At 35.9% G+C, this 16,059-nt stretch overlaps 3 protein-coding genes across 5 annotated transcripts; 2 read left to right on the forward strand and 1 right to left on the reverse strand.

Moving 5' to 3' along the window:
• Nucleotides 1-792: 792 nt before the first annotated feature.
• On the forward strand, nucleotides 793-7,988 carry rassf2b (Ras association domain family member 2b). 3 transcript variants are annotated; one of them, XM_079861726.1, is made up of 11 exons: nucleotides 793-834; nucleotides 2,667-2,966; nucleotides 3,514-3,599; nucleotides 3,682-3,757; nucleotides 3,832-3,983; nucleotides 5,733-5,824; nucleotides 5,930-6,081; nucleotides 6,152-6,305; nucleotides 6,388-6,509; nucleotides 7,215-7,312; nucleotides 7,429-7,988. In XM_079861726.1, the coding sequence occupies exons 3-11, from the start codon at nucleotides 3,544-3,546 to the stop codon at nucleotides 7,490-7,492; spliced, it is 966 nt and encodes a 321-aa protein (XP_079717852.1). In that variant the 5' UTR covers nucleotides 793-834; nucleotides 2,667-2,966; nucleotides 3,514-3,543; the 3' UTR covers nucleotides 7,493-7,988. The 3 variants fall into 3 exon arrangements, with proteins under 3 accessions (XP_079717852.1, XP_079717853.1, XP_079717851.1); XM_079861727.1 differs by lacking the exon at nucleotides 793-834 and having other exon boundaries at nucleotides 2,542-2,966; nucleotides 5,733-5,803; XM_079861725.1 differs by lacking the exon at nucleotides 793-834 and having other exon boundaries at nucleotides 2,543-2,966.
• Nucleotides 7,989-8,469: 481 nt separating this feature from the next.
• On the forward strand, nucleotides 8,470-10,500 carry sprn2 (shadow of prion protein 2). Its single transcript, XM_079861906.1, has 2 exons — nucleotides 8,470-8,548; nucleotides 9,951-10,500. Exons 1-2 carry the CDS (start codon nucleotides 8,546-8,548, stop codon nucleotides 10,359-10,361), a joined length of 414 nt encoding a protein of 137 aa, XP_079718032.1. The 5' UTR covers nucleotides 8,470-8,545; the 3' UTR covers nucleotides 10,362-10,500.
• A 2,590-nt stretch (nucleotides 10,501-13,090) lies between these two features.
• On the reverse strand, nucleotides 13,091-15,906 carry prnpb (prion protein b). The gene is made up of 2 exons (XM_079860881.1): nucleotides 15,822-15,906; nucleotides 13,091-14,530 (listed from the first exon to the last, which is right to left on the reverse strand). Exon 2 carries the CDS (start codon nucleotides 14,521-14,523, stop codon nucleotides 13,342-13,344), a length of 1,182 nt encoding a protein of 393 aa, XP_079717007.1. The 5' UTR covers nucleotides 14,524-14,530; nucleotides 15,822-15,906; the 3' UTR covers nucleotides 13,091-13,341.
• Between the last annotated feature and the right edge of the window lie 153 nt (nucleotides 15,907-16,059).

Below are 16,059 nucleotides of genomic sequence, written 5' to 3' on the forward strand. Positions count from 1 at the left end.
ACGCTCAAAGTTCAAAGCAAAGGGAGATATTTGCTTTTAAAGAAATCGCTTTTAACAAACGGCTGGTTGGGACTACACAACATTCATCCTGGGTTAGTGACATCACAAACCCTTAAATTTACATAAACCCCGCCCCCTGAACACGATTTATAGATTATCACGACAGAATATGCTAATCAATGACTTGAAGACAACTACACATAAGCTACATAAATTTATCAACTAACCATTCAGAAATGTCTTGCATTCTACATGTTGTCACTTCTTGAGTCTCTCCATCATTGTCTAACTCCGGTTTGAACATAAAAGGCTAAAGTGCATGAAAAGTTTTCAGTGCATGTCTGTGTGAGTGCAAGCTGTTGAAGCTCCACCCCCTGTGCCAGGAGCAGCAGCTCATTTGCATTTAAAGGAACAGACACAAAACGGTGTGTTTTTGCTCACCCTCAAAAATTGACAGTTTTAACATGCTATATAAAAATATCTGTGGGGTATTTTGAGCTAAAACTTCACATACACACTCTGGGGAAATCAAAGACTTATTTTACATCTTTTTATGTAGATGCATTATACCACCCCTTTAATGTTGTTTATATGTCTATGTGGCGTTTTTTTTTAATGTGCTTTATGACAAATCATGTGCAAATTCATGTCAACACCATTGCTGAGTATTTTCTCCTTAAAACTGCAGTGAAAAAAAGACGAGGTTTGATATCGCTGGTGTTTCTGACGTCACAAACTACCTGGTAACCAATCACATCAAGTTGCCAGTGGGCTTTAGCATATCATTAACAGAGAACTAGCAGGGGAGACTTGAGAGATGCCAGGTTATCCCAGGTATATTTTTCTGTTGATATAAAAATCGGGTAGATTTCTCAATATTGGGTTTATGATGTATGATACCTTTCTCCAGTTGTTCAAAGCGTTTCTGATGATTGTTACTTAGATAGCGAACGGGAACATGGTTCGGTTAACATTAGGAACACATCATTAGCTGTTTGATAACAGCCAAGCAAAAGGCTAATCATATTAATTACCTTTATGCGTCTGACGTTGTAAAGAGCGATAGATAGCATTGAGCAGCGTTTACCTCAGAAAGTTGAGTGAATCTGTGAGCCGCATGAGTTGAGGCGGGGCTAATTAGCATATTCATGAATCCAGGTACTGAATGAAGCAAGGGTGTAGAGATGCATTCAAGCTATTTTAAGGCATGATGAATTTTTTAACAGGAAAAAACTTTAAATATGTCATTTTGGTGATCAAAGAACAGTTTTAAGGGATAAAATGATTGACTACAGGGGGACTTTGATCAAAGTCAGTTAAGTGAAATTTAAACAAAAAGTTCACTTTAAAAAATACACTGCAAGGTTGTGGTAGGAATGCTGAGGACAATACTGTTCCTGGCCATTTGTTTGGATTAATAATAGTAATAATAATTTAAAAGAAATTAGCTTAAATTCCTCAATGTATTTACTATGACAGGACCAGTGGTATATAATAGCACAGTATATTATGTTGAATAGTAATATTTAATAAAAATCTTAACGATGAGAAACTTTATCAGAGATTTGCATTAGTCCAGGTTAGTTAGTTATTTATTGGGTTATAAATCAATATATTTATGAATAAATATGTATTAAATATACCTTTTAACAAAGAGAGGCAAAGACATTATCAGAGATTTTATTTGTCCTATACCAATCTGATCTGATTTATTGAATAATTGATTGATGTCATTTGAAAGAAATGGACTTCCATTTATTTTCCATGGCCAGTTCAATGGTGTGGCACAGTATATTGTTATGCTGAATAAATATATCATTTTAAAAAAGAGAGACAAACACATTATCAGAAACTTGTATTAGTCAAGTACAAATCTGAGCTATTAGTAGTGGCAGTCGAAATAATTTTTATTTATATTTTATTATTGTCATTATTTACTTTTTACAAAATAATGACCCTTGGTTTGATTTTATTCATTTTATGAAATGAGATTTTAAATGTAGCTTAAGTCTCCAAATACTTTTGGCAACACTGTATGAACTGTATCAGTGATCCAGAGATCCTGAATCCATTTGTATTTAGTTTATCTTCCACAAGGTGGCAATGCTGTGCTCAAACCTGCTTGTTACCAGAGTAACAGATGAAAGTTGGAACAAGCACAAGAGAAAGCCTTCTTGTGTCTGAACAAAAATCTCCTTATCCTCATTGATTTAGCTCACTCTGTTCATACAATAAAATACAATGTGTCATTCACAGCTCAACCTACTGCACTAAATAGTTTCCTCTTTTATGGGTCACCTGGACTCCTCAAACACAGAGAAACAATTATTTGCCTTTAAGAAAGAAATACAGTAGGCAATTCTCTTAACAATGTGGAAATTATGACCTATGATAACACATCCAGCACTCTCACAATAGCTATATTTTAAAGACCCTAATATACAAACATGTTTACATCATGCATATTTCTGCTGATTTTATTTATTTGGAAAAGTTTCTTTCAGTTGAAGGACATTATGTGTTTACTGGTACTCATGGGACGGTGTGTTAACATCTGCCCTAAATGTACAGGCCCGTTTATGTTCTCGGCCAAGCGTACTTCCTGTCTGGTCCAGCAAACCACCCGAGCGTTGAGTTTCTGTGTTAGTAATTATCTCTGCGTGCAGAATTGTGGTCGGGGGCAGTGTGTGCATATCTGTGGCTCACGGGAGGAAGTCTGACCCGAGTGAAAAAAGCTCTAACTTCCTGACTGAGCGTTTGCAATGAGGAAGAGTCTTACAGGGAGGGGCAAAGGCTCATGTAGCTTGTCAACGACACGCTTTCATCCCACAGCACAGCTGTTTTCATGCTGACTTCCAAGACTTCCTCATTTCCATCCACATTACCATCACTTTCTCTGATGCGAGTGACAGATCCTGGCTTGGTTTCACTTACTTTGCTGGATTTCCACGCGTGCTGCTTGTACAGTAAGTCATTGCCACCTGCTTCGGCATCTTGACCTTTACAGGTTCCTTACCAAAGATATCAGAATATAAGCTGAGATAGACTGAGATCTTGTGCTGCATTTGAGCTTATGGTGAATAAAATGTTGGTTTAAAACTAACTTTAGCTCTCTATGTGCAAATTCAGTGAAGTTATTGCTTACTTGTGATGAACTAGCCATTTTGTGTGATGAAATGTGTCACAGTAAATCATGGTAAATATAATATTAGGCCTAAATGTGTGTTTACATCCTTATAGTTTAATAGTATGGTGTGAGACAGTTCAAATCATCTTTTAGTGTGTGTGTGTGTGTGCGCGCGCGCGTGTGTGTGTGTGTGTGTGTGTGTGTGTGTGTGTGTGTGTGTGTGTGTGTGTGTGTGTGTGTGTGTGTGTGTGTGTGTGTGTGTGTGTGTTTGAGTGAGTGAGAGAGAATCTTGCCTTAAGTCATTCTGCGATTATAAGGCAGAAAGTCATAAGATTCTCTTCTGATCACAGAGACCTTTTTCAATTCATCTCTTCATTCTTTTACAGGCCTTCCTAGAGTTTCTTCACCGACCCGACATGGACACTGTGGATTCAGACAAGATCCAGGTTGGAGAAAACAAATTCGTAAGCAAGTAAGTCCATCTTATGTTACTGCAAAGGTGTCTTTCTCTCGCTGTTCTCGTAAACCTAACTTCATTTTCTTGTTGTTTGCAGGAGCGTCATTCTCTCACACCTTCAAACGTACAATCTTTATTATGAAGGAGAAGCTCTCCAGTTGAGGCACAGAGAGGTTAGTTGGTAAAATGTAGCCTGTTGTATTGATGTCATACAGCTGATGACTAAAGTGACATGTCAATTTCACAGGAGGAAGGAGAATTGATCATAGAGGGCTTGCTCAATGTTTTTTGGGGCGTGCGGCGGCCAATCAGACTGCAGATGCAAGATGAGAAGGAGTCAACCAGGCCACACCCCTCACTAACATCTCTGAGTGATGAAACAGACATCAACACAGTCAAGTCAGATATTATTTATTTTATTTTACATTATAAATCATTTTTATTATTTAGCATATTTTGTTTTTGGTGCTTTCTGGTTAATGTTTTGGGATACATATAGCATATATAGCCTAATTGCAACAGAAATTAATTTCATAAAAACAATCAAAAAATGTGTTTATTGGTTTGCCTTCACAGTGGATGTTTCAGTTCACAATGGATAAGTATGTTTGAAGTTTGAACCAAAATACTTAAACACTAACCAGAGAGTGCTAGAAAATGCATACTTTAAATCGTAATAAGATCATAAATACAGTAAAAACAGTGAAAAATAATATTGTGAAATATATATTTATTTAAATCAATTTAAAATAATTGTAATTTTTTTTTATGTTATAAAATGTAATTTATCCCTGTAATGGTAAAGCTGAATTTTCAGCATCATTACTCCAGTCTTCAGTGTCAATCATTCTAATATGATGATTTGCTGCTCAAGGAACATTTCTTATTATTATCAATGTTGAAATCAGTTGTGCTGCTTCATATTTTTGTGTAATCATGATGCATTTTTCTACAATTCTTTGATGGATAGAAAGTTCGAAAGAACAGTGTTTATTTGAACTAGAAATCTGATGTATTAATGCATTAAGTCATTTTCACTTTTGATTCATTTGGATTAAAAAGTGCTTTCTGAATAAAAGTATTAATTTCTTTAAAAATGTACTGAACCCAAACTTTTGAACAGTAGTAGGCTACATATAAATGGAAAGCTGGTAAAACAAGAGCTGTGTTCGAAATCCTATACTATTAAGGCCCTTTCACACCAAGAACGATAACTATAATAGTATTATAGCATCCTAGTGCAATCGTTGTTTATTCTAAGCTTGCGCTTGTCTGTCACTTTAAATGCTCAAGCTCGTTACAGCAGGATGGATTCTGATTGGCTGTCAATGTTTTTATCGTTCATTAGCTGGATAAAATCGTTCTGATTCTGAAAGTGATTCAAACGATATCGTTTATTTGTGCCGTTGTTTTTAGAACGATGTCTTTATCATTATAACTGGCAGCTCCAGTAGTAAAGAAAAGATTCATCTTTAACTCTGTCATGAAAACTAGCATGATAAACCTTACTAAAACAATTTTAACCAATGAAAAAGGAATCTATACCTGTATGATAATGATAATGACGCTGTACCCATATTGAACCAGCGTTTTGGATAATGGACGGACGGATGATTCAGCTGCGGGCGCCATCTTCCGACGAGACTCATGAATTCATTCGGTAGCCTCATAGGGTAGCCTACGACCCCCACAGTGCATTATGGGTATTCTGTAGCCTTTGAGTGTACACGAATTGCACAACAGTTGTACACTCGTTATTGTGGTGCATTATAGTATAACGTCCAGTAGGCTATGGTATCGGACACCACTACAAATGGCTGTCCTGAAATGACACAGCCAAAGTAAAACATGGAGCAGCACCCACAAGTTTTACATTGCTTGTGCAGAAGTTCCAAAAATAGCCAACCTCAAAAAAGGAAACTTCATAGATAATACACAAAACTTCCTCAAAAAGGAACTTTATAGATACCAATTATAAACACTTTCACTTAATCTAAACACAAAATGATGAGTATAGGCTACAGAACTCTTGTCCCATAGACTTTCATTAATGCGTTACTGTAAAAGCATTTTTTTTTTAACTGATGGTCAAAATTGTTTTCTCCAGAATGTTCTTTTAATGAAGGTTCCTGCTTTCTTGCCTTTTAGAAATCATGAAACAAATCAACCGCGCATTTCCATTGAGGTCAATGCAACAGATGACCAATCAAACGACTCCGGTGAGGAGAAGCAAGAGGCAGGTGAATACATGACCTTTTCTTAAAAAAAAAAAACTTAACAGTGTTCACTGCCTATTCATCATATTTGAATGGCAGTGTGTGATTTGGTAAAGTCTCATCTGGCAGGTGAGGGCCAGCAGGAGTCGACACACTCGGATCGGGTCGCCAGGTCCAGGAGTGATGTCACCGCGAGGAGAATCAGTGGACGTCGACTTGGCATCAGGAGAGTCAAAAGACACCACCGATGCTCCTTCAATGGACACTTTTATAACCACAAGGCAAGCATCATGTTTCGTAAACTGGTTACACGTTATTCAATTTTTGCTCACATTTGATTGTTTCAAACAGACAGCGGTGTTTACGCCATCGTTCGGCTCTGTGACCAACGTCCGCATCAACAGCTGTATGACGACGGCACAGGTTATGCGCGTGTTGCTGAGCAAGTTCAAGATTGAGAACAGCCCGGATGAGTTCAGCCTCTATCTTGTCCACACGAGTGGCGGTACGTCCTGACTCAGTTCACATGTCATATTGTTCTTTTATTTGTGCCTGAGTTCATATTTCTAATCTTCTCCTGCATCCAGAGAGACACCAGCTGAAGCCTAATGATCATCCTTTGGCGGTCAGAGTTTTGAAAGGACCTTGTGAACAGGTCAGCAAAATATTCCTAATGGAGACTGACCAGGTGGAAGAGGTCACCCATGATGTAAGAGACCATATATCCATATCTATCTATCTATCTATCTATCTATCTATCTATCTATCTATCTATCTATCTATCTATCTATCTATCTATCTGTCTGTCTGTCTGTATGTGTGTCTGTCTGTATGTCTGTATGTGTGTCTGCATATAAAAGTGCACATATGCAGCCATTGTGTAGGTGGAGGGGGAAAGCGAAAGAAACCTAAAATTCTCAGGACAGCAGCATGTGTCCAAATTTTAATCTTAACCGTTCAGAAACGCTCTGTAAACAGGGCTTTAAGTGTAAAATACCGAACTTGTCCTTTAAATTAACATTGTTTTTTATTAACATTATGAATTATGTATTTATTCAATGCTTTAATGTTGAGTAGTTTTATTTATTTATCAAATATTTTTTGTAAAAAAAATACATTTTCCAGACTGATCATATAATAAATATTTTAGATAGACAACAGATATAATTAGATATATTTCCAGTATATTTTTTACATGGTTATCGAAGGTCATGCATTGTTATATTCAATATTCTACACAATGCGTCTGGTTGTATACTGCACATTTTGGCTGATGTAACAGGTCTTAAAATTTGGATACTGTAATCTTACTATTTATTGAAGAAATAAGTGTTAGTGTGGCTTTCTGAATTCAGCCAAACTACAGTAGTGCAAGTTTGGATATATTGTTGTAATACTTAATTTTGTCCTCAAGGTGGCACAATATATCAAGTTTGAGCTTCCTGTTTTACAAAGCTTCATTGCTAAATTGCAAGAGGAAGAAGAAAGAGAGACGCTGAAACTGAAGAAGAGGTACAGTCTATCATACATAACAAAAAAAAAACACATACATGATTTCTAGAGTCATTTGAAATCATTGTGACTCATTTCCTTTCTGTTTTTTTTTTTTCTTGTTTCCTGTTATTCAGGTACGCTGATTTGCGCCGTATCATCAAGAGATACATGAAGTCTTTTTCTGATAAAACTACTTGATGATGTTACATCATTCATCTGAACACCGTCTTTAAAGCACCAAAATGGTGCTCTCTCAGGAACAGGGACATATTCTTACTTTAGTTTGGCTTTCTATGAGCCTGATATGTATTTTATAATATCATAATACAGCAATATCCAAAAGTACCATGGCTTTCTCTAAATAAGCTTTATTGGATAAACAGCAGATAAACAGATGCTTTCTTTTTCACTAAGGAAATCAAATGGGTCAATGTCCGACTTGTATGCACAATTATAATGAGCCATGAGAGTGTTTATTTTTCTAGTTATTAAAAATCTGATTTAATGTAAAGCCGGACTGTGTGAATAAGCAGACAATGTGAAACAAAGAGGAATAATTTGTAAATCTAATCGATTTGCCTTATTTTATTGCAGACTTTATTTAATATTTTTAATTAGTGAGGCGTTTTACAAGTGTACTGTATATGCACAGATTTTTGCTTTTAATAATAAAAAAATACAGAATTTATTGTGTGAACTTGCATGCACATTTACCTCAGTGAAAGATCTCATTACATTTCAGTGATCCCTGTAGTTGTCTAATGTTAATATTTTTCTCATGAGTCTCATGGGTCTGTTTAAGCAGATCAGAATAACAGTCCATTTACCACGAATATGTTCCACATTAGGCATGACACTTCAACATAAGGATCATTTTTCCATGTGGAATAAAGACTTAATCTCTCCTAATATATTTTATTAGTTTCTTTAACACTCCTAAGCACTGATCTCTTACTATTACAACTAAGATTTGAGAACTTAATGGTCAGAGATAATAGACACGAGGGGGAAATCGAGTGTGGGAGCAATGGGATGTTAATCTTATTAAAATTGCTTTAAAATGAGTAAAAACCAGTCTAGTACCAAGCACTAATTCATCCTTTGTTCTCAAGTGGGCGGGGCCATTGAGCTTCCCTGATTGCTCATTCGCTCCTGTGTAGTGAGGGACAGTTTCATAAGGTGGTTGTTTACAACACAGAGCAGCTTCTCACAGTAAGACTGGGCGGTGAAGAGAAGCCACTGATCATCACTATGGTAAGATGCTTCTGTTTATTGCAACAGATGGGACTTTGATGAGATTTGCAAAATAGAGGATAAATGTTATAGCATGAATACTGAGGCAACACATTTAATATATCAAATCTAATGTAATGATTTATTTATTTTTCATATTACAATAATAGTTTGAAATAACCATTGTGACATAAATGACATCAACATGGCTGTCTATGTTATGCAATACATGTATAACAATTGATATACTGTATGGCACAACAAGTGGGGGTCACTGTGTGTCAGCAAATCGTACACAGCACTCATTCTTGGTGAGCTTTGACAATTGATACACCAGTCAGGGCGTTTGTTTGTTGTCAGTGGTCAGTCTATATATGTGCAATGGTGCGTATAATCAGATTCAGAAGACTTGTGCCGCTCACTGCACTGTAATTGTCTAAACTGACCAAGAATATTTCTGTTTAGAATAATTCTGTTGAATAAAATGTTCAACATTTTCATTTAAAACATTTAAAAATGTGTTTATTTACTGTTATATTAAAAATAAACAATCATTAAATATTTTAAAATACACATAATATAATAATAAATCAATAAAATTAATGTAGTTAATAAAAAGCAAATGATAAAAACAACATTTTAAAATAAATGTTAAATAAAACATATAGCACATATTAATAAAAATAAATATATTTAGAATAACTTTGAACTGGAGCAATGTTTATTATTTGAAAAGGAGGCTCTTTCTACTTCAAAATGTAATGTTTAATTCAATGTGTTACTTGCCCTTTCTTTGTATTTATTTGTGAAAATTGTTTCTAAACATAACCCAAAATTGTGTGAATAAATCGAGTTTATGGAATTAGAGAAATAATTTGTAAATCTAGTGTATTTGCCACTATTACTATTTGTAAAAGTTTTGTTTTTTTTTACTATGGAAATTATATTTTAGACCTGACTGGATGGTTTTCGCGGGAAATTGCGTGCATACGCCACTCACCCTTCCTGGTTGAAAAGTTGCTTTTTGGAGATTGGATTTGAAGTCTTGTAAAGGCGATGGGGAGATTGTGTGTTTATTGAAGAGATAAATTGCCTCATGTAGCTCTCTAACAGAGGGAACAATAATATAGGCTATGCATATGAAAATATGTTGCAAGGAAGGAAGCTCTCTAATAGAGTTGGAGATATACTTGATCAGAGTTGGATATAACTTGATTATACTAAAGCATTATCTATTGCGAAGGGTCGTATTCATATTTTAAAAGTGTCTGTGCACAGACATTTTGCCCTTGAAAGTCTAATTAAAAACCATATGAAACAATTATTGAAATAGCATGTCCTACCTTTTAAATGTAATATTGTTATAGGAAACTTTATTAAAATGTGTAACAAGATATAAATTAGCTTCCATTGTCTTTTATAGTTACCTCTAATCACGATGGGCAATCAGAAGCTTCTGGTAATGATGTGGGTGTGGATGTTACTGGTGGTGTCGATGTATCCTTTGGCCCATTGCAAAGGTGGCAAAGGTGGCAAAGGTGGAAGAGGCGGATGGGGTCAGCCGGCCAAATCCCCTTCTTCAAAGAACACGGGCCTGAAACTGGCAGGTGCTGCAGCCGCGGGGGCTATCGGAGGAGCAGCCATCGGATACGGGCTGGGCTCTATGGGCAGACCGAGGTACGGGTACGAAGAGGGCAGCAGGCGCTATTACCCCGATGGACCTGGAAACCACAGTCGCTCAGACTGGCAGAATTACAGGAACACTGGCAGCTCGGAGAAGGCCAGCATCCTCATAACACTTGGAACAGTGGCACACATCTTTATGTGGGGATGAAGTACAGGGTTTGAGGCATTTGTCTCGCTGAGAGACAATTTCATAGAGCAGAAAGGTTTAATTTTAAACAGGATGCGATCATTTTCTTTGATGAAGTGAAACTTATTTATTACGAGGATGAAATATGAAATGTGAGACAGTGATGACATATCACTATGATATATATATATATATATATATATATATATATATATATATATATATATATATATATATATATATATATATATATATGTGTAGGCTATGTATGTATGTATATATATATATATATATATATATATATATATATATATATAAATATGTAGGCTATATATATGTGTATATATATGTATATATATGTATATATATATATATATATATATATACATATATATACACATATATATAGCCTACATATTATATGTGTGTGTGTGTGTGTGTCAAGACAAGAAGGTTGATTTAATTAAAATTTTTACTGTTAAACATATATCCAAATGTTTTAGCCGTTGGTTGGTGTGATGAATATTAAATTATATTTAATTGATGTTGTGCTGCTATTGCCTGAAAGTACTGCAATCAAATAAGGATTTTAACTGATGATTTTATTTATTTTGGTGCTAACATCGTTGTTAAAGGGTTAGTTCACCCAAAAATAAAAATTCATGTTGCTCCAAACCCGTAAGATTGTCTTCATCTTCAGAAGACAAATTAAGATTTCTGTGACTGTCCCTCCATTGAAAGTTACGCAACTACCGCTTTCAAGCCCCAGAAAGGTAGTAAAGACATCATAAAGCAATCCATGTGACTCTACTGGTTTAACCTCAGTTTTATGAAGCGACACGAGTGCTTTGTTTCAAGCATGAAATCACTTTAATTTAAGGGCTAATATTTAAGTGCATTCTCTCATATATCTGAAATCAAAGGGATACTCCACTTTTTTTGGAAACTCATTTTACAACTCCCCCAGAGTTAAACAGTTGAGTTTTACCGTTTTTGAATCCATTCAGCCGATCTCCGGTTCTGGCGGTACCACTTTTAGCATAGCTTAGCATAGATCATTGAATCGGACAAGATCATTAGCATCTCTCTCAAAAAAATGACCAAAGAGTTTCGATACTTTTCCTATTTAAATCTTGACACAGCGCCTGAAAATAGTCCCCAGCTCTGTAACTTCCAACGCTCCCTGTGCAAGCAGGTTGTCAGTTGGTTATGTTGACGGAAGGTAGCCTATTTTCAGGCGCTGCGTCATATCATTACGCCTGCTGCACTCATGGTACGGCAGTAAAGTTTCTTGATTATTACGCTGGAATGAGAGTATAGTTCCTAGCCACATCAGCCTAGAAAATCGCAACTTTACATTTTCCGTCGGTCTTTAGTGCACGATCTAACTACAGAAGAGTCAAGTTTTAAATAGAAAAAATATCGAAACTCTTTTTTGAGAGAAATGCTAATGGTCTTGTCCACTTCAATGATGTATGCTAAGCTATGCTAAAAGTGGTACCGCCAGACCCGGAGATCGGCTGGATAGACTCAAAAACGGTAAAACTCAACAAAACTCAACTCAACTGTAACTCTGGGGGAGTTGTAAAATGAGCCTATTTCCAAAAAAAGTGGAGTATCCCTTTAATGCAAACTTTGTGGACATAAGAAAAAATAACAAGTTTTGCTGTTCCTTTCATTCCAGTGATGTCAGTTACTCTTCTGTCAGTTTTAGGGTTTGTATTTTAGCAGGTCTTTTAAACCATGTCACTCTTTGGTCCTTGTACTGTTTTTGGCTGTTAAATTAATAAATAATTAACTCTGCTTATTCACACTTTGTTTGCTTTCACCTAATCATGATGTTGGTTCTCCAAATAGCCTGGTCTCATAGCAACGTGCAGCATGCATCATGTTGAAGGCCACAGTCTGCTCTGTGATGTTACCATGGCAACGGTCTTCATTTTGCTAGGGGGCTTTTAAACAGATCAACCATTGTTTGATCTATAAAACACTGAAAACTAGTTTTTATTTTCATACTGTAAATTTCGGTTTACACTGCACGTTCTTGGGGAAAATAACATTTAGAGTGAATTATTAAAAGATGTGAACTCTAAATACCAGGGATGCATGATATATCGGCCACCATATCGGTAGCTGCTGATATATGTTCATTTTTAATGTTATCGTATCGGCCCGTTAAGAAAATTTGGCCGATGTATATAAAAACCGATAGATAATGGATTATTTCCTTCAGCTGAGACACTTCAGATGCGTACTGTTCACCATGATGGTTTTAAATAGTTTGAAATATGATTAAAATCACTTCAAATAAAGAAAATTCAGTGCAACACGTGCAGCGCAAGTCTGTCATACAGGCTACATAAAATTATAATGACATTTATTGAATTCATGTTTGGGACATGGCTTTTAATGGTGAGACTTTTGTTGTTTTTTGTAATAATCAGGCTCTTAAAAATTATATAAAAAGTTGGATTTAGATTTATCTGCCAATATATCGGTATATCAAATATAAAGAATTATCGGTATCGGACAAAATTTTCATATCAGAGCATCCCTAATAAGCACTACTACTATTAAATAATCAAGACAAATGAATCAGTTTACATTTTATTAAAAAAAAATAGAGGAAATGTGTTTTTTCAGAAAAAAAAAAAAGATTATTACTATTATTGTTATTGATGATTCTTTTTAAATAAATAGATCTATAACATTCAATCCCTATGAATAAATGCATCCGTTGACATTTTATTAAAGGAATTCAGTTTTTATTTTCCAGGGATAATAATAAAATAACAATAATAGTTTTCGTATATAATTATACAATGATTTTATGACAAAATGCATTCATAAAACCAATATGGCCATACATTATATCTGTCTGGTACTATACATTTAAATAGCCGGTGAGGGGGGAGGGGGGTTGGTTTCCTAGATTTGCAGGGTAGAAAAGAAGGGCAACTGCATTCCATTATACAGTATATAATCAATGTAGAGAGTGCTACTAAGTGCCTCTAAGAAGCATAAAAGAAGTCGTGAGAAACAGAAGAACTCCAGAGACACGGTTACTGTTACCATTATGGTTAATGGAACTTCGGAGAGCTTTTTTTTCTTGTTTTTTTTCCTTCCAACTTTCTTTCTGCTTCTCCTGGAAGCTCTCAGAGTAAACCAAGTACAGCTCGACACACTTTCGAGCTTTCATCTGCTCAATAAGCGCTGGATAGCCAATCTGTACGATACTCGCTGTGTCATCGTCCTCATCCTTATGAATCCCTGCATCCTTTGGATAATCAGTTGTAGGGGATTTGGTATTATTCTTTGGCTCAACTTTCTCGAAGTAGTCTTCATTCATACCTAGATAATCAATCAGTGGCTCATCTCTTTGAATGTTGTTGCGAACTGCTGAATCTTCCATGTTTTGCTCTTTTAAAAGATCACTTCTCTTCATGCATGTGTTCATGAATTGGTCATATGACTGAGCCTGGGGTGGCAGCTTTGATGTGTAGCTGGGTCCGCCTTTGTTGTTTCCCCCTTTAGAATGAGTGCCCTGACGTTTGTACATATAGTTGTTGTAGTGGCGTTCCTCCTGGGGGCTACGAATTTGGAAGTCGGGGCGTGGAAAGTTTCCGATTCCATAGCCTACAGCCATTCCTGCCATTGCACCAACACCTGCGGCTAGCATTGCCTTTTTTGCAAAGCCTTTGGATTGTAGAGAAGGACCATAGCCCATTCCTCTCACAGTTTGGGAGAAAGGAGAACCACCCATGCCAAATCCACCACCTCCAAATGAACCTCCATAATGTGGACTGAGAATCTTATTGTTGGGGTTCCAGTTGGGATATCCCCCTCCAACGGAAGGGTGTCCTCCTGGGTATCCTCCAGGTTGCCCTGCAGTTCTCACTGGATAAGAGGTACCTGCTCCAGGATTCTGGTTGGGATATCCTCCTGGGTTGGAGCCGCCTCTACCAGGGTACTGCTGGTTAGGGTAGCCTGGGTTACCTCCTGCACCAGGATAGGAGGGTTGTCTGGGATAGTTAGGTTGGGTCTTGGTCCCTTGTGACGGCTTATTGGATGGCTTCTTGGATGGCTTCTTTACTTTCTGAAACCATTTAGTTCCTCCTGATGAATTGTGTAGCACTGCCATCAGAACCAAAATGAACAGTACAAGCTTGCATAACTGCCGCATTTTGGCCCTAACAAATCGAGACACGTTGAGTTAGCATAAACTTGATAAACAGCAGGCAATTCAGAGTTTAAGACAAAAGAAATAAGCTTACTGGAATGCAGTAGTAATTTTACAAGAGATATACGTCATATACAAGAGAGAAAGAATGGTATGTTATAATGTTAGAAATACTTATGGAAGTGTTTGCCAAAAAAGAGATGCACTTTAGACATGTTTAGCTGGATTTATTAGGGATCCATCGTATTGTTTGGAAAAGAAACAGGCATTAAAATGCAGTCAGTGTTTACCACAGCTCTAATGGAGGACTCTTTTAGTGTACAGGAATTGCACAGATATGAAACATCAGAGATTAATGGACAGGAAAGCATTCTAGAGTAATTGATATGGTTATACAGCACTTTCAACTGACGTCCATAATGCACTTTAGGGAGATTGTAACATGCAAAAAAATGATATTGAGATGTAAGATTGCCTAAAACAAGCATTCTCCTTAAGATATCATCAATGCTTTTTTCACTATACTTCCAATTGAGTACTCCACTGAGAACAAAATCAACAATAGTTACATAAAACATCTTGAAAATAAAGCAAGTGTTAATTTATGCCACAACCAAAAAGCTAATTGAAAAGTTTCTTATTAACTTGCCATACAAATGACTGATTCAGTTTGAGATTATAGTTTGAGAACAAAATGTTTGTGCTGAACTCAAGATTCATCATAGGGCACACAGCTATAATCTGTTTTAATGGGCAACAATAACTAAGCAATATTGCTAAATGAATTAGCATTTCATGTTTTTTACCTCCTTCTGTTCCTAACATAGATATTTTCAAAAAATGTTTTCTTAAAGCATTTAGGTAAAGACTTTAGGTAAAGATTTAGATGGATGAGTAATATTTAACAGGCTAAATGTTCCTGCAGTATGACAAACAATTTTTGTCTATTTCAAGTAGCCTTTTATTAAAGACCATAAAACAGTATTTATAATAGTTATATGAACACTGTGCTTCAAGTCACTTGCAACACATGACAAATCATTAAAAAATTTAACAAAGTACTTTATTGTTCAATTGTTTTGAGTAAGTTTTGTTAGCATTTAGGATAAGGCAATATGTCTTATGTATTTATAAATCAAGGTTTACTAGAATACTACATTTTTATACATTAAAATAAAATGTATATTTTCAGTTTAAATGATCTTTTATACTATGTGCCCATTTGTTGCATTAAATTCAAATGTCACATTACAAGTTTTCATATGTCCAGACATTTAGTAATATAAAAGCATTTCTCTTACCATAAAGAGGTTGAAAACGTCTATCCAGCAGCCCTGTCTCTGCTCAATAAAAGTTATGTTGACAGTCCAGACAGATATTGTTGTGGGGTGTAACCTAATGTAATAATGTTCTCGAATGCCCTATACAGGCAGACCCAGGCTTGTGAGCTGTTTTTGTGTGCATGCAGATGACTATTCATAAGCTTCAAACACATCCACCAGAAGAGATTGCATCTGAATAGACTCTTTGTCTAAAATA

Source organism: Squalius cephalus, assembly GCF_949319135.1.
Source record: "Squalius cephalus genome assembly, chromosome: 24".
NCBI classification, from domain to species: domain Eukaryota; kingdom Metazoa; phylum Chordata; class Actinopteri; order Cypriniformes; family Leuciscidae; genus Squalius; species Squalius cephalus.